The following is a 24,673-nucleotide window of genomic DNA, read 5'->3' as shown; positions in this document are numbered from 1 at the left end:
CTGGTTCCTAGAGAGGGAGGCTGGCTTTAATGTGCATCTGGCATCAAAGGTCCGCCACAGTGCTACTGTGGACCATAGCTGCCTGGTATGATGTTGTACAATGTGGGCACAGTAGGTAGAGTGACAGAGGACATCTAAGGCACCTGGCAGAGATCTATATCTACTTGGCTCACCCCAGGGTTCCACATGCAGCTTTGAGTATCCACCACCAGCCCAGCCCCTTGTCTGGGGTCAATTCTACCAGCCCATGAAGGAAGACTACCTAACAATGTGCCTATGTCTGGCATAGGCAGTTTATCTGCTGAGCAGATTGACAGGGTTTCACAGAGGGGCAATTCCAAGGACAGGTTTCTGGAGAAGCAGAGTGATACTTCTAAATGGGACTGTGTATCATGTGCTGTGTTGTAGGCACCTAGAGCAAGAGTACAGGGGAAGGCTGAGCCTGCTACGGTCCGAGGTAGAGATGGAGCGGGAGCTATTCTGGGAGCAAGCCCGCAGGCAGAGAGCTGTGCTGGAGCAGGATGTGGGCCGCCTCCAGGCTGAGGAGACCAGTCTCCGAGAGAAACTGACATTGGCCCTGAAGGTAGGTGAAATGCATCCCTGTTATAAACTGTGTTGGCACATGTTGGCAGAGCAGGGTGATATCAAGCTCTCACCCAAAGTAGGAGGTCTTGGCTTTAATCCATCTTCCTCTGTTCTGAGGCATGTGAACTCAAAATCAGAGTGAGTCAGCTACCACAACCAGCATGGCTGCATTCCTGGAGTCTAGAAATACCTCTAGGCACTGCCTGACATATGGCCTGGGTTCACAGTCTGGAACAGACACAACTTTTAGTGTTTTGGTAAATGTCCTTGTACCTGCTTTGCCTTGGGTTCCTAAAAGCTATCTTAGCTGTGTGAACAGCCAAGTTCCAGAAACACTACCCCCAGAGCCTTCTCCACTGCTCTGTTCCCAGCTTCTTTTCCTTTGCTAATGTCTAAGGACCTCTGTGGTCTCTTTCCCTCCCATTCCTGCTTCCAGCAGCCACTGCCCATTGTGGTAGCAGTATCCAGACATAACTCTCTTGACCCTGCTCAGCACAGTCCTTGTCTTCAGATACCTGCTCACACTGTGCTGGACCTCTGAGCTGCTTTGATACAACTTCAAACCTGTCATTTTAAAAGCAGCTCAAAAATGATGCTTTACCAATCCTTTCTTTTGTCACTCATGAACTTTCTAAACATGGGAGTGGGGCCAAGAAAAAGTGAGACAGCGGGGAAGCAATCATTTGGTTTGTCAAAGGAGGTTGTAAGTTCCAACAGCACACCCTGCCTGCTCGGTGCAGAAGCAGCAGGCACCCACATGCCTGCCTTTCTCAGGGCTTTTCCTGGAAAATGCTGCTGGAAACAAGCCTCCACCATACCGAACAGTGACAAGGAGACTTGTCAGTGTCTTTCCCTGTGTCCTGAGCCCAGCCCATACCCATCTGTCTCCTAGGAAAACAGTCGATTGCAGAAGGAGATGATAGAAGTGGTGGAAAAGCTTTCGGATTCAGAGAAGCTGGTCCTACGCCTGCAGAGTGACCTTCAGTTTGTGCTGAAGGACAAGGCAAGCCTTTTTGCTATTCAGAGCAGCACCTGTGGGCAGTGGATCAGAGTCAGGGCATCACAGCCTGTCTTCCCATGGACCCTGATATACTAGTGTGCACATTTCTCTCTTTCAGTTGGAACCTCAGAGCATGGAGCTTCTGGCTCAGGAAGAGCAGTTCACAGCCATCTTGAAAGAGCACGAGCTCAAGTGCAGGGTGCGTGCTTTCCCTGAGTCCGCTTACCCATCTTGAGCATCCCTGAATCCTGTTCTACAGCTTGCCCTAGAACAGTGACAGGAAGGGTAGACCTACTATACAGAACTATGAGGTGGTAGAGACTCCCTGTCTTAAGGCCCCAGTGGACACGTGAGGCCTCACCTCTCTTCGCTCCTTGGTCTACAAGTGACTGCAGGAGCTTCTTTTCCAGCAAGAACTTCTTATTCGGGCTATGGTCAGCCATGTACGGGCATTGCTTAGTTGTGCTGCAGATATTCCAGTCACCAGTCAAATCCCAGGACAGTAAGTGTGCTCTGACTGTACTTCCTGGATGAATCTTCTTAAAGAAATTTCAGTGCAGGAAGAACAGAAAGGAAAATCAGAGTTGACATGGTTCACTACTAATTACTGAAAAGACTTACAAAAAGATATATAAAGTGATTCATCACAAATCTTTGTTACCCAGCTTTTAGTTAGGCTTAATGTACCAAAAGTTAACTGATGGAAAACTTACCAGGAGAGGCATATGTGAGGTTAAAGCTGGACACCATAAAAACTCCTGCCCTGGAAGCTGGATGTACAGTAGTGTGCCTAGCGAATGCAGGAACTGATGCAGGAGGATAGCTTGCACCCAAGAGCTAAAGGCCAACCTTAAGCCAAGCACCTGCCTGTAATCCTAGAACCTGAGAGGTGGAAGCCAGAGGATTAGTTCAGGCTCTTCCATATTTGACTACACTGCCAGTTGGAAGCCAACTTGGGCTGCCTGCAACTGTGTCTCCAGCCCATGACCCCCAACCTACAAAAAACACAGGGTCGCCTGAAAAATGTAAAATGTCTCAAAAAATGTAAAAATGTCTCAAAAACAAACAAGCAACAACAGACTTATAAGAGCCATAGGTCCACTAGCTCCTTCCTTCACAGGCATCAAGGAGACTAAAACAGTAGCTGCTGTACAATATCAGGGACTGTCATGACTGTTAATTCAGTAGAAACTTTCCTAGTCTTGGAATAACACTGTTGATTCTAGACTCGCCTTCATAGGCAACATTGCCAAGGGACCACAGATAAGTAATATGGGTGCTCAGGTAATGGGCACTTAACATTTTACGTGAGGTTGTAGCTCATCAGTAGACCCCCATACATACCATGCGTAAGTCCTGCATCTGGTCTCCAAAGCCAAAATACAACAAACCCACTCAATAATAAACCCCACTGACAGAGATAGAAAGTCTAAGGAGGTCAGTAGACTTTACTATTCAGACATTTCTTTTTCTCCTGTTTTTACTGTGATAATGAAAATATGACAAACAGGATCATATATAGCTATCCTAAGATATTACTAAAGAATGGGGATAAAGCTGGTTTTAGTTACATCAGATACTTTACAGCTCCATTGACTATAAGGCTTTCCTCTGAGACAATTCATGCTGAAAATCTGTAGCTATTTCTGGGGATACCAATATAGGCATTGTTATGACACCCAAGAATTATAAAATAGTCTTACATGATAAGAAAATTGATCCACATTGCAGAAGGCTATGAAGAACCAGACAGAAAACAAACTCAGAAATGGGACTGCTACTGTCTGTGTATGTCTTTAGTTCCTTTTCCTGTCATCTACCTTATCTTAGACTCCCTCCAGATGGAGTGCCCTACAAATTGAGTAGGTGTGTGACCTTGGAAAACAGGTGGCCTTGCTTTTAGGGCCCTCTGCTTGGGGCAGTCTCAGAACTGTAAATATGAGCCTACAGCCAGGATTCATTGTTGTCATACTTTCCAAGATTTTGCAGGGTGCCAAACCTCCCAGGAAAGTGAGCTAGAAGCTTCTTTTCCTGTCCTTTTAATACGCAAGTATCTGAGCCTGCCCATCTAGACATAGTTCATTAAAGTGCAAATAAGGTGATGCTTGTCACAAATGCAGACTCTTCATCCTCATCAGAGGATATCTCTCCCAGCCTCGTTTCTTATTGCCCAGCAACCTGTACCCCATCAGGCTTTTGCTTTCCAGATAATGTCTTTTCTCTCTACCAAGTGCATCACTGCTCCATAGCATTTAATGTAAAACAAATGGCTAACAGCTCTAGAACCCCATACCAATTCCACAGCAGTTGAGAGGAGAGAACAAACACATAGGTCTAGGCATGTCCCACGATGTTGATGCCCATACATGTGCCATGCCATCACTCTGGTGGTAAGTAGTACCTGTTGAGAATTTTGTGTTTTTCTCACAGCCTCAATTTTACTTTCTTCCTTGAGCCCCTTTCATATATCCAGTGACGTAAGCACAAGAAAGTTAAGAAATGGTTTTCTCTGTTTTGCTAGGACCTTTAGGTAGTTTAGAACCTTAAGTCTAGGTTTAGTGTTACATGCTCAAAGTCCAGAATCCACACCCACCTGTATGTCTAGTCTGTGGTATGTCTAGTCAGCTCACTGCAGATAGGGCTGATCTTGGGTTTGGCCTCCCAAGGCTAAGTGGCTGCAGCAGCTGGAGGAGGTATCTGGCTCTGCCCACACAGGACCTACAGGACCGTAACGATGAATTACAAGCAGAGTTAGAAGGCCTGCGGGTGCGGCTGCCCAGGAGTCGACAGAGCCCCCCGGGGACCCCAGGCACCTGTAGAAGGCGGCTCCCTGGACGTGGCCCAGCAGGTAGGAGCTCAGTCCTGAGGGTAAAGTGAGAGTGTAACTCCTGGACATGACCACAAGGCTGGACATGAATTTAGCACACCAGAGGTCAAAGATAAGGAGAGGAGGGTGGAAAAATTGTTATGTTTGTAGAAGTCACAAAAGTTATAATTACCTGACCCCACAGGAGACAAATTTACCGTAGGGGCATATTTCTGCAGTTGATCCTATGAGATCACAGGCAACTTTGTGACAGGGCTAGAGATGGGAGGTCACTGGCATGGAAAGTCATATAGCAAGGTGGGTAATAAAGGCATGGAATATTCCCAGTTGAGAGAGTCCTGGCTACTGGGTTCAGTGGAAACCACTTTGGAGTTTCTTCTGCTGTTGGGCAGTTGAGTCAAGGCAAGGGCCCATGTTTAAGTGTTCTTGGTCTTTTCTAGAGACCAAGGTGTGTATGTGTGGGTGTTGTGGAAATGCCACAGTCCTTGTGGAGGATGGGGGTACTTGGCTGCTCTCTGGCCTCTGCCTGGTTGTACCAGGCAGTCATCAGTGCAATCACTCCAGCTCTGCAGCATCATGTGACACTCATGGCCTCCATCTCTCTCCTGCCCATGGAATCCAGCAACCCTGACTACCCCCACCCCAGTTACACTTCGACAATCCAAGTCCCTCAGCATTGTTCTCCAGTGTCTGAGAGCTCTAGCATTTTTATACCTTCTCAAGAATCCCCAGAATTCTAAACATAAACTAACTGGCAAAATCTCGCCTCTGCTAGAGCTTAAGGCAAGTAATTGTCAGCTGTTATGGGACAATCTGAAACAGCCTTATATCCCACACTTGGGATTAAAACAAAAACATAGTCCCAACATTTCAATGTTTTTAAAGAGACCAAAAATTCTCATTATAGGGTACAGTCACCTGAGTGTGCTGTTCAGCCAGGAGCTCTGCCTTGCCAGAGGGTAGAGGATGATGGTTTCTCCTCTGGTGTTTCACATGCTCAGAGCCTGAGTTGCCCTGAGCATGTGGCCCTGGTCAGGAGTGCAGGGATAGACCTTTGTGGAGCTGTTCACATTTTTCTCTGCATCCACTAGAACCTTCATACCACATTGATTTCCAGGGCTGGACTTAGGTGACTGGACCCTGTATAACAGTGTGCTGTGAAAACAGATCACACAGAATCACCAAGAAAGCACAAGCAAAGACTGATTCGTGTGCACTCATGCATACAGCTGAACATGTTCAAGAGTGTGGAGACTTGGGCTAGGAAGCTTTACACAGTAGGAAGGTAGTGGAACTGTCATCATTCTGTCTTCCCATTTCCTCTGTGCTCCTGGTACCATGTGGAGCCAGGTTTTAAATGCAGTGACTACGCCATCTGATGAGGATCTCTCTGAGTATTAAAGGACCTGTTGAATCTATGGGAGCCTTCAGGTTTCCTTAGTAACCAGTGATATGTAAAGACTTGAACCTTGCTGGAGAATGGTTTAGAGGTTAAGAGCACTATTGCTTTTGCAGAGGACCTGGGCTCAGTTCCTAGCAACCACATAGTAGCTCCCAATCATCTGTAACCCCAGTTCCAGAACATCTACCATGGATCTCTGGCCTCCATGGGCATTGCTTATGCATGGTGCACACACACACACGCAAAACACACATATCATAAAATACAGATACGTTTTAGTGTCAACTTGAAAAACACAGTTTGACCATTTCTGCTGTCCAGAGTCCTCAACCATGGTGCCTCTGGAGGGCAGAGTGACCCTTAGCTACTGGCCCTACATTCTTTTATGTGGTGAAGGTGGAGGACAGAATGAACATCTTGCTGGACCTGCACTCACATAAGTTTTCAGGTGGAAAGCTGCTTTGTCACGTGATGGTGAGAGGCTAGAAGCCACCTAGAGGTTAGATGAAAGGGTCAGGAAGGCACTGGATGCCTCCTAGGCATAATGTTACAGTGTCCTCCTCTTTGCAGGCAATCTGTTTGTAGGTGACTCTACTCCCATGAGTTTGGAGACAGAGATAATGGTGGAGCAGATGAAAGAACATTACCAAGAGCTGAGAATGCAGCTGGAGAACAAGGTAGGGATTTTGGACCCTAGGTTGCAAAGCCGTGTATCTAGCTCCTCAGACTGCCAAGCAAGGCAGGCCACTCTGTTCCTCTGTTGTGTCCTTGTATTCCCTGGCAGATAGGCTGGAAGCTTCTGACCTGGCCTTGCCTGTATATGTGGATTATTTCCTCTACCCTAGGGCTTCCAGGATATGGAGTGCTATCTCACTGGTCTTGTAATGGCTTCTTAGTGGTCATACCCTCTGAACTCATGGTACTTGCCAGATGCTTGGTCAACCTTGGTCCCAAGTCTCCTGAGCCAACCTGTTGAACCTACCTCAGGGCTACTGTCAAGGGGTGGTATAGGCACACTGCATACTCTGGTGACATCACTCTCTTGCTGTCCCTTTTTCTAGATCCTGGGCCGTAGTCAGGTCTAGGCCATAGGTTCTTTGAGTATCCTGCCTGATATTTTCCTGTTTATGGGTCATGCTGCTTGCATGTTGTTGCTAGGACATCCTAATTAACACTGCTCATCTTTCTTCAGGTAAATTACTATGAGAAGGAAATTGAGGTCATGAAGAGAAACTTTGAGAAGGATAAAAAGGAGATGGAGCAGGCTTTCCAGCTTGAGGTCAGCATGCTGGAGGGTCAGAAGGCAGATCTGGAGGCCCTGTATGGCAAGTCACAGGAGGTCATCCTGGGCCTGAAGGAGCAGTTGCAGGATGCAACACGAAGCCCGGAGCCTGCCCCTGCCGGCCTGGCCCACTGCTGTGCACAGGCACTGTGCACTCTGGCCCAGCGGCTAGAAGTGGAGATGCACCTGCGACACCAGGACCAGCTGCAGCAGATAAGGTTTGGGATGAGCTTTGTGTTCAAGGCTGCTCACCAAGAACCAGAATCTGAACGTAGGCTTATGTTAGTGCCTGGGAACAGGCAAATTTCCTCCTGACGAGGGCTCAGAGAACACATTCCTATATAAGGATAATCACCTTGGGCCATGGGGCAGTTTGCTGTGTGGTGTTTGGACTCTGTTCTTTTCCTCCTCCTTGTTGCCTGGTCATAAGATAATGTGTTCCCCATCACTAAATATTGAGGATATTAGAGGATATGTGTATTAGGGTTGTCTAAAGGAACATAAAGGAAAAAATACACACACAGACATATTAAAAGAGGCTTTCAAGCTGGGTGTGTTGGCGCATTCCTGTAATCCCAGCACTCTGGGAGGCAGATGCAGGAGGATCTCTGTGAGTTTGAGGCCAGCCTGGTTTACAAAGCAAGATCAGGACAGCCAAGGCTACACAGAGAAATACTGTCTCGAAAAAATCCAAACCAAAACAAAACCCAACAACAACCAAGAAAGGATTTAAAAAAAAAAAAAAAAAAAAGGATTTCTTAGAGTGGCTTACAGGCTGTGGTGTGGCTAGTCCAACAATAGCTTTCTGTTGGTGGAAACACCAAAATTCTAGTAGTTCAGTCCTTGAGGCTGGATTTCTCAGCTGGTCTATGGTGGAATCCTGAAGAAGGAGGTTCTAATACTAGTGAAGGAATGCCTCAGCAACAGGGTAGATGACTATGCCAGCGAGTGAAGGGCAAGCAGGCAAAAAAGCAAAAGCTCCCTACTTCCATATCCTTTGATATGGGCTGCCACCAGAAAGTGTGGCCAGATTGAGAGTAGGCCTTCTCACCTCAAATGATCAAGAAAATCCCTCACAGATGTACCCAGTTGCTTGAGTTTTAGTCAATTGCAAATGTAGCAAGGTTGACAACCAACATTAGCCATCACAGCAGTCAAGGAAGAACAATCCAGAGGACCCTCTAGATAGAAAGAAAGTTAATTTGGGAGAAAAGTCTTAGAGAGTTAAAATATTTGTACCAAGGAGGGAAAGGGCCACTTGGAAAATCTGAATGTAGTGTGTTTCATTGTGTCCGTTACCTACCCTCTGTTTCTTGAGACCAACTTGGTAGGGTCAGTTCTTGGTTACTAGAGACACACCCAGTGGAAGTTGGCATCCCCCCACACAAAAAAATGGCTCTTTCTACTCTAATACCAGGATAACAGGACCCTCTGAGACCACCAGGAGATGACTCGATGCAACAGCAAGAGAGCTTTATTACGACAGAAGTCGAACTCGGGGCCCAAGTCTCACTGACACAGCAATAGACAAGTGGGACCTCGAGCTCTGAGTGAGCAGGGGGTTTCCATGACAGCAAGCAGGGGGGCACATTCCTTGACGTTATAGGATTAGGTAGAAGTTAGACGGTCGAGGTGACCTTCTCTGAGGCACATAATCACAATCGCCTAAGGCATATAATCACAATTGCTATTCTTCTAAACTATATCTGAAACATTGGGGAGAATTTTCCCAGCCAATTCCCAACCGATTCTCATTGATTATTGCCAGGGAGATTGTCTCTATTTTCTATGAAATATTTATTCTGTGATATTTCCTAAAGGTTGTTGCTAGGAGAGTTAACTTTGTTTTCTGCCAAGTGTACATTCTGTGATATTTCCTGGTACCTGAGTTCAGCTCCCAGTCAAGGTAGCTCTTAATTTCAAAATGGAGTTATACCCAGGCTAACTTAAACTCTTCACTACCTCCTATCCTGACCATCCTCATGTCAGGAGCCTACAGCCTCCTACTGGCTAGACTAAGCAGATGGTTCAGTTGGGTGTTATCTAGGGGCTTGGATGGGTCCAGATGATGACAGTGAAGGGACCCAGTCCTGTCATTATGCTGACAGCAACAGCTCAAGTGGCTGTCATGAGGGTGTCAGTTCCTATTGAAGTTCAGTGTCCTTGGTGAGAGTAGCCAGAAAACATGGCAGGGGAAAGGGGAAATGGAAAGAATCAGAGCTTCCTCTCCTTCCCATCAGGGTGTGATAACAGCAAAGACAGTCAGGGCAATGGAGACCTGAGGGGACTGACTGTTGCAGGCTTCAAGTCACATCACTCTCCAAACTTTAAGCAATTACCTCTTCAACATGAGGATTTTCAACATGTTAAGGGACTGGAACAATGCTCCTTTTGGACCCTGTGTGGTGCCTGAAGGCTGGGGTACAGGAGCCCTCCTGCTTGCAGCCAGGATGTGCCAGGCTCTTCCTTCCCAGTTTGCTGCTCAGCTGGGCACCTGGTAGCTTCTCTTTACAGTTGGAACCACACCTAGTCCAGGTACTTATGGCCCCCTGCTGAGGCCAGAGTGCACAGCGTGCTTCATGCTGGCTGTGTCTGTGTAGCCCTCCCCTCACTCCTACATTCTCTCCAGTCTCCCCAGGCTGATGAGGCCTCAGGCCAAACTGCTTATAGGATTTTCAAGGGAATTTTTGACTCTGGATCAATTTTACCTGTCGCACTAACACTTGGGACCAGTGCTGCTCAGTAGCACTCAGTGCAAGGCCTCCCGCCAGGCTTGACTGAGCACTTGCAGTGTGACCAAGAACAGGAACTTTAATCGTGCCTGATAGTAACCTGCATTATCGTTAAGCTGTCAGACATGGTAAGTGGTTCTGTACTGCCCTCTGTGTTTAGTGTTGTGGACTCCACAAAGGACTCCAGGGAAGGAACAGGATATCATGACCAAGTAGGTACAGAGAGAAAAGTTGTGGGGTTAGTTACAGTCTTAGAGCAGAAGTTCAAGTGGCTTTTTCTTCCACGAGTGGTAGGGCCTGGGATTCAGCTGTCAGAACCCAAAGTGTATAACTGTGTTTCTGTAGGAGGGAGGCAGAAGAAGAGCTGAACCAGAAACTGTCATGGTTGGAAGCCCAGCATGCTGCCTGCTGTGAGAGTCTATCCCTGCAGCATCAATGTGAGAAGGACCAGCTGCTGCAGACGCACCTGCAGCGAGTCAAGGACTTGGCTGCCCAGCTGGACCTGGAGAAGGGGTGGCGGGAAGAGAGGGAAAAGGAGGTCCTGGCACACTGTCGGAGGCAGCAGTTGAAGCTGCAGGCTGTGATGAGTGAAGAGCAGGCACGAATCTGCAGGTCGTTCACCCTGGAGAAGGAGAAGCTAGAACAGACCTATAGGGAGCAGGTGGAGGGACTTGTACAGGAGGCAGATGTGCTTCGTGCACTCCTGAAGAATGGAACCACTGTTATGAGTGACCAACAAGAAAGGATACCCAGCTTCATGTCCCTAGTTCCAGACATCAGGCAGCAGCCACCAGCCCAGCAAACTGTCAGCCCTGATGGAAGGACAGGGGTACCAGCAGAAGAGTGGCCTGGCCAAGGGAAAGCTGTGGGGAGGGATCTTCCTAGCTGGCCTTGTAGTCTAGATGCCATACCAAGCCCAACCCCAGCCCTAGTGCCCAGAAGATCCTCAGAGAGTCTGGGTGTCAGAGATGTCCATCAAGGTCCGCTCAGTGCTGAGGAGGGATCTGTTTCAAAGGAGCCAGAGCCTCCTGTCAGACCCCAAACAGGCCAGGGCCAGAAGCTGCCCTTGCCTATTCAGCCCCAGATGTTGGAGCCATGGTTGGGCCCAGTTGCTCTGGACAGAAAGCCAGCTCCTGTTGGGGTTCAAGGACAGGCTTCAGAGGGGCTGGCTAGGCATGGTGAAGGTGTCGAAGAGACTTGGCTCCAGGTCAGGGAAGGCGCTGCCAGGATGATGCCCTCATGGCCAGGCTCTGAGCTCCCAGACCCACAAGAGACCAAATTCAAGCACCTTGCCACTCCGGAGGAGACAGATGCCAAAGTGATGTCAGAGAGTGAGATAAAAGATGTGAAGACCAAACTTTTGCAACTGGAAGATGTTGTCCGGGCTCTTGAAAAAGAAGCAGATTCCAGAGAGAACTACAGGTTTGTCGCTCCTAGACTTAAATTGCCCATGAAACCCTCAGACTTGTCTCTAGTGACTACTGCACTGTGTCCCCAATTGTAAGCTCTTGACTGCCAGTGTGGCAGGGTAACTCCCATTACTTGTGCAGGAATCACAAGCCTATCTTGCCTCCTGGCTCCCCTGACTAGGCATCAGCAATTGGGCCAAGAGAGGAAGGGTAGGTCTTTCTGAGGTGCTCAGCTACCTCTTGGTGTCTTCACCCCTCACGTCATGAGAGGCTTCATGTGACTGAAATGTAGGTTTTGGGTACGGCACAGTGACATAGTGTACTTAGCATGTGTGAGGTCCTGTGTTCTGTCCCTACCACCAAAAAGAAAAAAGTAGAATTTCATACATGCAAATGTCACTATCTAAACAGCTTAAGAAAGCAGACATGGCTTCCTTTCAGTAGGAACTGCTGTTTTCCAGTCATTTGCCAAAATAAAAACCAGGTGGGAAAAGAAGAGGCATTGATATATGTTCTGTTGGAGTTGGGGTTTTTGTTTTTGTTTTGTTTTGGGCCACATATGTAGGAATCTGTGAGAAGGGCACTACTGTAGACATCAAAGTACTGTTCAAATAGGAATACCCCATATATGTTAGTGTGCCTGACAGGGAAGAGCCTGCAGTGTCGCCCAGCATGCTGCTGGCCCTGCTATAAACAGGGGGAGAGTTAAGGGTGAGAGTCTCATCAAGAGCATTAATCTGTACTTTGAGTACATTAGTCACCCTGCAAGAGCTGAGAGAACTTGCTTAGATGGGTGAGGAAAATAGTCAAGAAAAGAGGATGCCAAAGGGAGAGGAACCTATGGTCAGCTGCAGTGCTAGCCTGCTCTACCCGAGGAGCTTGCTTTGTGGAAACAGAAAGCCTGAGCTGGAGCCCATCCCCCATGACTTCATGATCTAGGAGTGGGAAACGACATGATAGTGGCCCATATGTCTGTGTGTGTGTGTGTGTGTGTGTGTCCGCGCGTGTGTGTTGTCCTTTAACCTTTATTCAGCACACTGTTCAATAGAGACAGGCTGTAGGTCATTTCAGGAGCCACAAAGTAGGCCACTGAGCCATCTTTCCAGCCCCATTTGTCACTTTTATTAGCTGGAATTCTCTATGCAGAATTATAGGAAGGGAGAAAGATGGAGGAAAAGGGGGGGTGTGTGTGTGCCAGCCTAGATAGTAAGTTTTTCTTAATAAAATTGAAGTGTATGTCAGGCAGTGGTGGCAATTGCCTTTAATCCCAACACTCAGGAGACAGAGGCAGCCAGATCTCTGAGTTCTGGTCTAAAGAGTTAAGTTCCAGGGCAGCCAGGACTATGCAGAGAAACCTTGTCTCAAAAAAACCCTATAAAACTAAAAATGTTTTTAATTGAGGCATGTTTCTTCTTTAAACATTTAAAGCAAAACCAACCAAATCCCAGCACCCTCCAGGCCTACCTACATTGTACCCAAAGGGCTCTGCATTGCCTGCAGGTGTTTGTAGGCATCTCTCCACACCTTTGCCTCCTAAGCAGGTGACCCTGCTGTAGAGTATTGTCCTCAGTACCACGACTTCTGATAATTCTAGTGTCTGTAGTTCCTGGGGATCTCACTGTTGTTTCAGAAACAACAGTTAGTTGTTTCTGCTGTCATTCCTGGTGGCCTTTTCATGTGTCTGTTGATCTGTGTGTTCATATTTACTTGAGGCTAACCTCAAGGAGACCTGAGAGCCTCAGTAGAGGATGCGTTGATGTATTACCTTTGCAGAGAAGTGGAGCACCACTCACCTGAGACTGCCTGGGCCTCTTTCTATGCCCCAGCTATGTGCATGCCCACATTTTATCTTCTCTGTCCTTGCTGGTGGTGAGCTGACATAGATATTGTGCCCTGGACTGGCACATCTTTGTGAGATATACTGCCCAAAGTTTCCGTTTGGCTTCCAGATTTTTGTTTGGTTTGAGGCCCTTGGAGTATGGCCTCTGAAGATGACACGCACTATGTGTGACTTGGTTCTTCACAAGCTTTAGGTGTCTGTGGAGTCTAGGTGCTGAGTGCATGTAGGAGTTGTGGGTGTGGTCCAAAGGGCTTGGCCTTGGGGAGTGCAAACTGGAGCTTGCTCCCTCTCCTGGAGAATGTCTCCTGCTTGCCTCCTCTGGAGAGGGGTTGCAGCCTGCAGTTTTCAGCCCTCCCAACTATGAGCTGGCTGTGAGGTTGTGTTCACCTTGCCCCTTCTAGGCCTCAACGTACTTCTTTAACTTTGATCACAGGGCTGCATTTCAGAGGCTTTCTGAAGAAAACTTTGTGTTGAAAAGTGACCTGGGGAGGATTCAGCTGGAACTAGAAACTTCAGAGAGCAAAAATGAAACGCAGAGGTAAGGTGGGCCTCACAGTTTCTTATTCCTGTGTATTGCCGGCCGTCGGGACTCTAGAATGAGCTTAGGAGGGGCAGGTTGACAGTGAGGGACTGTGAGAAGATGGGCAGGCTGGAGGCCTCCAGCCCCCTTCTGTGGGTCAGCAGCCCCTAGATTTTTACACCCTTGGAGCTCAGACAGAGTTCTGGTGTGTGTGTAACCTGCCCCATAACTGGCATCCCTCCCACAACCTAGGACATGGAATGTATCATCCCTGCAGAAATGGTCCATGAAGTACTTGAGGGCTGGGGCTGCCAATGTTTGGAGGGTAGCAGAGCCTGACACAGCCTGGTGACAGCCCACTGTGCTTTTCTCCAACCTTTACTACTGTCTTCTGCAAGTTAGTGAGTCAGAGCTGGGGATATGTTAGCCAGGTTATGAACTGATGTTTTTAATCTGCTTCTTCAATAGGCAGGAGATTGAGGTTTTAAAGAGAGACAAGGAACAGGCCTGCTTTGACCTGGAAGAGCTCAGCACACAGGTCAGTATTGACTGGCATGAGTGGTACTGCCCCTGCCCCTTGCTTTAGTGTTGAACTAATTTCTCTAATGAAGGGGGATTAGATTTTTTTTTTTCCTACAGGATCCTGTTGCAGCCAACCCTAGTTCTCATCATGTCCCTGGTGAGGATCTGAGTCCTTACCTCCTCTCATAAGGACTCCAGTATCGGTTACTCTTTTTTATTATTATTATTTTTAAATTATACTTCATTTACTTTGTATCCCCCCTCTAGTTCCCTCCCTCCTTCCCTCCCAAACCGTCCCTTCTTCCCCCTTCTCCACACACTCCCCTCCCCAAGTCCACTGGTAGGGGAGGGTTTCTTTTTCTTCCTTCTGATCTTAGTCTGTTAGGTCTCATCAGGAGTGGCTGCATTGTCTTCCTCTGTGGCCTGGTAAGGCTGCTCCCCCCTCAGGTGGAGGTGATCAAAGAGCAGGCCAATCAGTTCATGTCAGAAGCAGTCCCTGTTCCCATTACTATGGAACCCATTTGGACACTGAACTGCCATGGGCTAAATCTGTGCAGGGGTTCTAGGTTATCTCCATGCATGGTACTTGATTAGAGTATGAGTCTCAGGAAAGACCCCTGTGCTCAAATTTTTTGGTTCTGTTGCTCTCCTTGTGGACCTCCTGTCCTCTCCAGCTCTTACTATTATTTCCCGCTTCTTACATAAGATTCCCTGCATTCTGCCCAAAGTTTGGCCATAAGTCTCAACATCTGTTTTGATAGTCTGCAGGCAGAGACTTTCAGAGGCCCTCTGTGGGAGGCTCCTAACTTGTTTCCTGTTTTCTTCTTCTTCTAATGTCTATCCTCTTTGCCTTTGGAGTAGGGATTGAGCATTTTAGCCAGAGTCCTCCCCCTTGATTAGTTTCTTTAGGTGTACAGATTTTAGTAGGTTTATTCTGTTATATGTCTGTATGAGTGAGTATATACCATGTGTGTCTTTCTGCTTCTGGGACAGCTCACTCAGGATGATCCTTTCCAGGTCCCACCATTTACCTGCAAATTTCATGATTTCCTTATTTTTCGTTGCTGAGAATTACTCCATTGTGTAGATATACCACAATTTCTGCATCCATTCTTCAGTTGAGGGGCAGCTGGGATGTTTCCAGCTTCTGGCTATTACAAATAAAGCTGCTACAAACATGGTTGAGCAAATGTCCTTATTGTGTACTTGAGCCTCTTTTGGATATATGCCTAGGAGTTGTATGGCTGGATCTTGAGGAAGCGCCAGATTGATTTCCAGAGTGGTTGTACAAGTTTAGATTCCCACCAGCAGTGGAGGAGGGTTCCCCTTTCTCCACAACCTCTCCAGCATGTGTTGTCACTTGAGTTTTTCATCTTGTGGTGTAAGGTGAAATCTCAGGGTCGTTTTGATTTGCATTTCCCTGATGGCTAATGAAATTGAGCATTTCTTTAAGTGTTTCTCTGCCATTCGATATTCCTCTACAGAGAGTTCTCTGTTTAGCTCTGTTCCCCATTTTTTAATTGGATTACTTGATTTGTTGCTTTAGTTCTTTATATATACTGGATAGTAGCCCTCTGTCAGATAGAAGGTTGATGAAGAGTCTTTCCCAATCTGTAGGCAGTCGTTTTGTTTTGATGATGGTGTCCTTTGCTTTACAGAAGCTTTTCAGTTTCATGAGGTCCCATTTATTGATTTTGTTGCTCTTAGAGCCTGTGCTGTTGGTGTTCTGTTCAGGAAGTTGTCTCCTGTACCAATGAATTCTAGGGTCTTCCCCACTTTTTCTTCTAACCGATTTAATGTGTCTGGTTTTATGTTGAGGTCTTTGATCCACTTGACCTTTAGTTTTGTGAAGGGTGGTAAGTATGGATCTATTTTCATTTTTCTGCATGTAGACATCCAGTTAGACCAGCACCATTTGTTGAAGATGCTATCTTTTTTCCATTGTATGGTTTTGGCATCTTTGTCAAAGATCAGGTGTCCATAGGTGTGTGGGTTTATTTCTGGGTCTTCCATTCAGTTCCATTGATCCACCAGTCTGTTTCTATGCCAGTACCATGCAGTTTTTATTACTGTTGCTCTATAGTACAGCTTGAGATCAGGGATGGAGATACCTCCAGAAGATCTTTTACTGTAGAGGATTATTTTAGCAGTTCGTATCAGTTACTCTTTAAAGGTCTTCTTTCCAAATCTAGCCAACACTCTGGGGTGCTGTGCTTAGGAATTCAGTCCTTAACAATATCACAGCCAAGATGTGGTGTTGATCAGCTCTTGGAGCATATTTAGATGCCCCTATTTTCATATCTGTCCTCACTGGTTGCTTATGCATTGGACCCTGCATAATTGTATCACCTCAGTAGACTCCTGTGTTCTTCACAGACATGTGATTGGTGTTTGTATTAGGGACTCCCTGTTGCCATTTAATTGCTAAGCCATCTTTCCCACCTGGCAACCCTAATCTTCCCTCTTTCCCAAAAATGTCATTTCAAAGAATAATGTAAATAGAACTATCTAAAATGCAGCCTTTGGGGTTGTTTTGTCATGCATCACCGTTCCTTTGGGAGTTGAGGACCAACAGTTTCTGTGTAGCAACATTTTCTAATTATTGCTGTATGGCGTGTGTGTGTGTTCTTCTGAATTGTATCATGACATTGCTCTTAAATACATCAGCAGATATCTCTCCAACAATTGCATTTCTTGCCGTAATGCTGAAGAGACCTAATGCTACTAGCTCATATTAGTCATTCCAGAGTCACATTGCTTCAGTGATCCAAAGATTTCACAGTAAGCAGCTGACATATTCATATAACTGTCAGCTCTCTTTCTCTCTCTCGCATGTGTGTGTGTGTCTAAGCCAGCTATTTTGTTTGCAAAGTGAAGGGGTTAGAGAATGAGCCTGGCACATTTCTAGTGACATCCTTGATCAGCATCATCAGAGATGTAGCTGAGAAGACTGGATATCTGGGGAGATCAGTGGTGTTCCTAATGTGTGTGTGTGTGTGTGTGTGTGTGTGGGCATGGTGCTTCTCGGTGGGGCCAGGTTCTGGGGGTGTCCTAGGCAGAGGTACTGAAGGTCAGTATCCAAGAGGGTCAAGTAGTTACTGTTTCTAGTGAGTCCCATTGAGATTCGTGGAAGCACAGGATAGCTCCCTCATTGGGCACATGTCCAGTCACATGACAAACAAGAACCTGGGTGCATCAGTCACAACTGATAAGACTGACAGGAGGAATTTGAATAACAGTGGATCAGTGTTTCTTTCTCAGGAAGACTTGGAGTTAGGATGCAGAGATTATAATTCTTTCTTCCTGTAGAGATCTGTGATGTATGGATTTCTGTTTGTGTTCTATAGAAAGTTATTCAGACAAAAAAACTATGCAAATGAATGAAGCAGCTACAGGGGAAGATTTCCAGAAATCTTCTAGGTCCTGGATATATCTTCTTTTATTTATTATATATACAGTGTTCTGTCTGCATGTCAGAAGAGGATACCAGATTTCATTATAGATGGTCATGAGCCACCAATAATTCCCAGTGGTTGCTGGGAATTAAACTCAGGGTCTCTGGAAGAACAACCAGTGCTCTTAACCCCTGAGCCATCTCTATAGCCTTAGACTCAACTTCTTGTTGTATATATTTATGGAAAATTTCTCCTTTGGAGCTAAAGCTAAGGAAGGTCTTTTCTACTTTCATAAATTAATAAATTCAGATTATGTACATAAAAATTGTATTTGAACTCTTTTTGCTCTAGACTCAGAAATACAAGGATGAATTGTCACAGCTTAACTGCAGGATCCTTCAACTAGAAGGAGACACTTCTGCCCTCCACACCCAGAAGGAGGAAAATCGCATTGCCATCCAACTGTTAATGCAGAAGCTGGAGGAGGCAGGATGCCGGGAGGAGCAGCAGGTTAGGAGCCACGGTGTCCTGCAAACCTTGGTGGATGGTTGGAAGGTGGGCCCACTGGGTGGTGGAGGCTGAGCAAGTAGGTGGGTTTCCCAAAAAGTGAAATAAAGGGCAAGCCCTGTAGAAATGGATCGGCCTGAGCCGATTTGGCAAAGCCACCAGGATGTAGAAAGCGGAGCATATTGGGTTACTGTGGGTCGTAGGAAAGCAAATGGTAAGATCAACAGCAAGGACCCAGAAGTGTCCCCGCACATTAGCTTTATAATTCTGCTTGTGAAGACTGCACCTAAAAACATTATCGATTTAGCTAGATTTGTTTTTATTGATGTCCTATTTATAATATTGAAACAGGACCAGAATCAATTTGAACATCAGCAGTAGGTGAATGAGTAACTGATGGCACAGCCATTAGATACCAAGTTCTCAAGTAGCAGTGTTTGGGAATAATCCAGGTTTCATAAGGAGGACAGCACTGCATGACTCTGTGCTTTCTGATACGAGTTCACAGCAGATGTGAACTTGTGTAGAAGAGGGCAAAGAAATTAAGTGTGGGCCTCGGGCTCTCAGGGTCAGGGGAGAGATCATAATTTATCTTGTTTTTTCTTGTTGTTCAGTTTCTGCGTTTTGGGGTCTGCTTTTAATTATGAAAATGTCTTTTATAAACAGGGTGACCAAATCCAAAACCTTGAAGTTGAACTTGAACGTGTGAATGAGGAATGCCAGCGCTTACAACTGTCACAGGCAAAGATGACAGAAAGCCTTGAAGAAAGTCAGGGCCAGGTGGGTAGGTGAGGTGGTTGGAGGTACTTGGTCCAGTCCTAGGCCATGAAAGTAGGCTGACAGTTGCCATGACTCATCCAGCCCCCAAATGTTATTTGGCCAACCTGATGCTCCACAGCTGACCAGAAACTCATCAGGCTCAGAGATATTCCAATTCTGTTGTTAACATAAACAGATCAGCTTTGCCTCAAACAGGATCTCTGATGGAGGTATGTCCCATTCTTGTCTCTGGGGTCTCAGAGGTGTATAGACTGTGGCAGCCAGTTCTTTTAAGCTGCCAAGGGTGTTCTGTGTTTTAGATGAAGCATCCAGCATCAAATTCATTGAACTTGTGTTTCATTCCTACCTCTAATTGCTTGATTGAAGGACTTGACAAAGTTTTTATGCATATGTTAATAGCAGTGACTGCTCATAGCCATGCTGAGCTCTGTAGCTCTGGTTCCCTGGGTTTAGGACTTTATGCTATAGTCAGTTTCATCCCTGTGCCTGAATTCTCAATTCCTGTATATTAATCAATATATATAATCAATATAATACCTGAGTCATAGCTAAGTCTCAGAACTGTGAATTCCCCATGTAAGGAAACCAGGTGAGGCTCACATGGCTTACACCTCACTCTGGTCACATGAAGTAGGCTGTGATGGACAGTGAATGGAACAGAACCCGATCCAGCAACAAGAACCAGAGCTGTTGTTCTGAGGGTTACAGACAGTCTTTCCCTATCACATTGCATGGAAACACTGTGACTACTGGGAACGTGGTTCCAAGTCCCTGAGGACTGCTGTATACACCTAGGCAGATCCCACAGCACAGGGAGTGAGCTCTTTTGCTCTCTGAGGTAATCTAAACACAGAATATAACACTAGCACCTTTCACTATGTCTGCATTCATCAGTCATGCCAAAACTTACCCTTATAGCTGCACAATGTCCAGCTGAGACTGGAGGAAGCACAGTCCCAGCATGGCTGTGTTGTTCAACGTCTGCAAGAACAGATGGGTCATTTGGTTCCTGGAGCTCGTGAAGCTGAGCTGCAGCACCTACTCAACCTCAAGGAGGAGGAGGCTGCGAGACGACTAAATGCACAGCAGGTGGGTGGGGATGTGCCATTTCAGGCTAGTTGAGGGTGAGGGCAAGGAAGCTGGAATGGCAAAGGACGTCTTATAGAAGCTGTGGGTAGAATAGGGTCATGGTGAGTTCTCTCATAGTTGAAGAGTAAGAAGCCAGCTAACCCCATAGGCCCCTCCAGCCCGAGTCCCCAGGTCCTCCTAAACACATTCTCTGTTTATGTCATACCATCGTAGTCGGCCACCAATGGAAATAACTGAAGAATAATACCATTATGGAATATCATCTTTTGACAATTGCCCATTTATGATGAAGATCCTGTGGACAGAGCAGTCCACAGGGTCTCTCTGAACTAGAGAAAGGTGGTTACTTCAGAGCCTGTGGAGACACTGTTGATATCTGCACAGGTAGCAGATCATCAGTGTCACTCAGATTTCTGCAGTTAGTAATTTTTTATTTACAAAACAACTCAGGGATTTGTTTATAAGTGCAAAAACTGGAACTTTTGTACAGGAAGAATACAAACAGCAACTGAAGGCCAGGGAGGACCAGGTGGAGGATGCTGAGGCTCGGTTACACAATGTGGAGTGGCTGCTCCAGGAGAAGGTGAAGGAACTTCGAGAGCAGGTGAGTGCAGCCTCTTGCCCTTCCTCAGTGGACTCTCCTCTCTGTGGCCCAGGAAGTCTGTGTCCCCAGAACCTGAGATCCATTGCGGGGATCATTCAGAACTATAGGCAGAAAGTGCATACGTTTTCTTTAAATTAGTAGTTACTAATCCAGGGAGATGGACTTCTCAGTACATACCATACTGTATTTGCACATCATGTCAAAGTTGTGGCTGCATTCTCAGGATGGACACTATTGGTTCATCTTTTGGCTTGTCAGTCATCAGATGCCCTTCTGGGTCTCTGTGAAGACTGCCTCAGGGATCTCACTTTAGAGGCTGAGAAAGAAACCTTAGCACAGGTAGGGTCGTTGAGTGTCACATGTAGGTGAAACTACACTTGAACTGGAGCCCAGGAAAGAGGCAGAAGTCCTTCACTGTGACAGTACTCCTGGATGAGGCTTGTGCTGAGGGACCTCCTGACCAGGTATGTGCCTGCCACATTCTAGTCCTCCACTAGCCCTCCCTTTATAGTTTCAGGCGAGGGTTTGGCACTGGTGTGGCTGGCTGATGAGCTCAAGTGCCTGGTGCTTCTGATGTGATTTGGTATATACACAGCTGACACTCAGTTGGTACCTCCTCATGAGTTTACTTGAGTATACAGGACACAGCCATCCATTTCTTGCCACAGTAATTTTCAAAACAAAGTAATTTCAGCCAAGGCTGTTGCTTTATAACGTGGAGCCATCCAAGGCTAGGCACAGCCTGAAAGCTGCCACTCACTCAAAACTAAGCCAGGCCAGCCTGTTTTCACTTCCACTCCAAGTCTCTCCAACCATAGCTCTTCACACCTGCCAGCCACGGGCCTTTGTATGTAGCCTTTTCTCTGCTTGCAGTGCTCATGGCCAGCTTTGACTAGCTTCTTGGCTTATTCATACCTCTGTTTTCAGATGGGCTCTCCCCTGTTCATCTCACCCATAATGGCATACACTGCTCTGGTTCCTTTGCCTTTTGTTTCTGTCTGTGCCATTGTTAGTGTGTTCTGTCACAGCAGTGGTGTTGCCAGTGTGGGCACAATGTCTATGTCCGTATATTCCATATGACCTCATGGAGCCCAGTGCTCAGCTCTTGTGTCTGTGTGTCTTGAAGAAGGACACAACGAGGGCTACTGCCTGAAACAGTGTCTCCATCAATGAAACCTGTCCAGCCTCCCTGTATATAGCAACTGGCTCACACACCTGGCTGTGAGGATGGCTGTAACGACTCAGTGTGTTCTTTGTGGCATCACCAAGGAAGAGCACACAGACAAGAACCAAGCACTCCGGAGACTTCAAGATTTCATTGTTTTACCCTTGTAGGGCTTTTTGTTTCAAAGCAAAAATGATCATAAAATTATCTTATGTTTTCCCTAAATAGTTCTGCAGATTCTCACTTTCCTCCCTTGTATCAGGGAACAGAAATTGTCATTGTATCCAGTATGTGTGTCTGACCTCAAGAACACCAAGGGCAGTGCTGGAGTAGAGGATAAGGGGCAGGCTGGCCTATCAACCCACAGCAGTTGACAGGAGAATGTGGCTCTCTTCCCTGTCTAGCTGGAGAAGAACACTAGGTCCGACCTGCTGCTCAAGGAACTGTATGTGGAGAATGCCCACCTCACGAAAGTTGTTCAGCTCACAGAGGAGAAGCAGCGAGGTGCTGAGAAGAAAAACTGCGTCCTGGAAGAAAAAGTTCGAGCTCTCAACAAACTGATCAGTAAGATGGCACAAGCATCACTTTCCGTGTAGAGGCTGCTGTTTCTTGGAGTTCATGTGAAGGAATATCTTTTTAAATAATGCTCCTCTGGTGCCATAAGTTCCTATGGCTCACTAGCCATACCCCCTAGACACAGGAGGGGTCCTGGTCACCCTACAAGCATTCAGTGAATGTCTACTATGTGCCAGGTTCTGAGGAAGCATACATGGTACGGTCTGTTGTGGCCAAGGGTCTAGGGGTAACATTCTGGGTTCAGTTTCTAAGTTTGACCCTATTGAGAATGACCCAGTGTCGCGCGCGGCCTTTGCCGATAAGGACGACGCGACAACCGAGGATTTCTTCAGCGGCAAGTTTATTGTACAGCTCTTTCTTGCAGATGGTGAAGGACCTAAACCCCGGGTTGTGCTCTGCTTAAATAGCCAGCAGCGCGACCTGTCCGTCTGTAATTGGTGCTCTGTTCAAGTCTTCATAAGCATATGGCTGGCAATTGGAGTGCAGCCTAAACCCTCATTAGCATAAAGCTGCGCATGCGTAAACTGCAGGGCGGCGCAGGCAAGAAGCGCGAAAATGCTGGCAAGAAGAACCAGGAAGCAGGAAGCCGGCGCCATCTTGTAATGGCGGGAGCGGCTCCCGACAACCCAGGCTCTCAGTAAAAAACAACAGAGAGAAAGGAGCTGAGTATTTTTGAGTGTTGTGCTTTGGGCTGGAAGACTGAAATGCAGAATCAGGTTCCAAGTGTTTTACCCCTGTGTGGGATGTTGTCAGAGCTCTCCATGTGGGTCAGTACATCCCCCTGGGAGGAGGGCATTCTCCAGCAGTCCTCTGCTGCTCCTGGGGTGGGAGGGAAGGTGGCATCTGAGGTGGTGGACTCAGGGAGAGCAGTGTTCATTATACAAGTGCAATCTCATTACAAAATTGTTATCACACTGGAAATTGTACATTTTTAAAGGTATAGTTTTATAACTGAGATATACCTAAATTATGACCATTTGATTTACCAGAGTATTCTACTGTGATATGAAGAGCTCCTGTATTTTCAATAACTTCTTTTCTATTAAAATTGATTTAACTCAAGGGTTTTTTTTTTGTTATTGTGCAAGCATGAGGACAGAGATTAGATCCTTGCAGTAAAAATACAAGCAGAGACTGACAGGTGTAGTAGCGCATATCTTTAATCCAGTGGTTCTCGAGTTGTGGGTCACAACGCCTTTGGCAGTCACATATCAGATATCCTGCATGTCAGATATTTACATTACAATTTTAGCAAATTTACAGTTATGAAGTAGCTGTGAAATAATTTTAGGGATGGGAGTCATCACAATATGAGGAACTGTATTAAAGGGCCACATCATTAGGTCATTAGGATGGTTGAAAGAACCACTGCTTTAATCCCATCACTCAAGAATCTGGCAGGTGGATCTCTTTGAGTTTGAGGCTGGCCTGGTCTCCACAGGGAGTTCCAGGACAGCCAGAGCTACATAGTAAGACCCTGTCTTGGGGGAAAACAAAAAACAAACAAACAAACAAAACAGGAAACAAACAGGGATTCCCTACTCCAGTCAGCTCTTTACCCAGAAGTGAACAAAATGTAAGAGTCTAGTTTTACCCATCAGTAAAATACTAATCTCAGTATAGTTTGTGTTATACCAGCATAGGCACTGTAAAAACTCAGAGTGGGGACAGGTGGTGGTGGTGCATGCCTTAACTTTAATCCCAACACTTGGGAATCAGAGACAGGTGCCAGTCTAGTCTACAGAGCAAGTTCCAGGACAGCCAGGACTACACAGAGAAACCCTGTCTCAAAGAAAAAACAAAAACCCACCTCACAGTGGGTACACTTCTTAATTTGGGCTCTGCCTAGCACTGAAGTGAAAGGAGATTAGAAGGCAGCAGACACAGCTCAGGTGTGAGGTTCCTGATGTACCTGTATGAAGACCTTAGTTCAGAGCTCACTGCTGGCACAGCGGTGTACCTATAATACCATCACAGGAGAAGTAGAGACAGGAGTTTCCTTGGAGCTTACAAGCCAGCCATTCTAGCTGAATCCGTAAGCTCTAGGTTCACTTAGAGACCCTGGCTCAAAAACTAAGGTGAAAGCCAGGCGACTGTGGCATACGCTTTTAATCCCAGCAATCGAGAGGCAGAGGCAGAGGCAGAGGCAGATGGGTTTCTGTGAGTCTGAGACCACCCTGGTCTACAAGTGAATTCCAGGACAGCCAAGGCTGCAGAGAGAAACCCTGTCTCGATAAACAACACACACAGTGAAGACCAACTGAGAAAGATACCCAACTCAACTCAGTCTCTGGCCTCCACATACATGTGCATTAGCAACCACAGTGAAGGGCCTAACAACATGATCAGCTAACATAGAAAAACCGAATCCACCCTCAAACACAGCAGTAGTAAATAAAGCTGTAACATTTACTGTGATAAACCTTGTTTGGGGCCTT

General features: G+C 46.5%; 1 protein-coding gene across 5 annotated transcripts in view; it reads left to right on the top strand.

The window, feature by feature from the left end:
- Ninl (ninein like) overlaps nt 1-23,297 on the top strand; it is an 84,509-nt gene extending 61,212 nt beyond the window's left edge. For 4 of the 5 annotated variants that reach the window (XM_055602652.1, XM_055602653.1, XM_055602654.1 and 1 more), the window contains 14 exons: nt 409-583; nt 1,478-1,588; nt 1,704-1,784; nt 4,301-4,433; nt 6,385-6,491; nt 7,007-7,314; nt 10,174-11,250; nt 13,511-13,615; nt 14,066-14,135; nt 17,866-18,024; nt 18,688-18,801; nt 19,720-19,890; nt 20,381-20,494; nt 22,064-23,297. In XM_055602652.1, the coding sequence (XP_055458627.1) occupies nt 409-583; nt 1,478-1,588; nt 1,704-1,784; nt 4,301-4,433; nt 6,385-6,491; nt 7,007-7,314; nt 10,174-11,250; nt 13,511-13,615; nt 14,066-14,135; nt 17,866-18,024; nt 18,688-18,801; nt 19,720-19,890; nt 20,381-20,494; nt 22,064-22,255 (2,917 nt within the window). In that variant the 3' untranslated portion in view covers nt 22,256-23,297. Of the gene's footprint in view, nt 1-408; nt 584-1,477; nt 1,589-1,703; nt 1,785-4,300; nt 4,434-6,384; nt 6,492-7,006; nt 7,315-10,173; nt 11,251-13,510; nt 13,621-14,065; nt 14,136-17,865; nt 18,025-18,687; nt 18,802-19,719; nt 19,891-20,380; nt 20,495-22,063 lie in introns of those variants that run through there. The other variant, XM_055602656.1, reaches the window with a different exon arrangement.
- The last annotated feature ends 1,376 nt before the right edge of the window (nt 23,298-24,673 follow it).

This window comes from Psammomys obesus, unplaced genomic scaffold (assembly GCF_907164565.1).
Source record: "Psammomys obesus unplaced genomic scaffold, mPsaObe1.curated_primary_1811, whole genome shotgun sequence".
Taxonomy (NCBI): Eukaryota; Metazoa; Chordata; class Mammalia; order Rodentia; family Muridae; genus Psammomys; species Psammomys obesus.
Note: the sequence above shows the minus strand (reverse complement) of the source record. Positions and strands in the feature narration are given on the sequence as shown.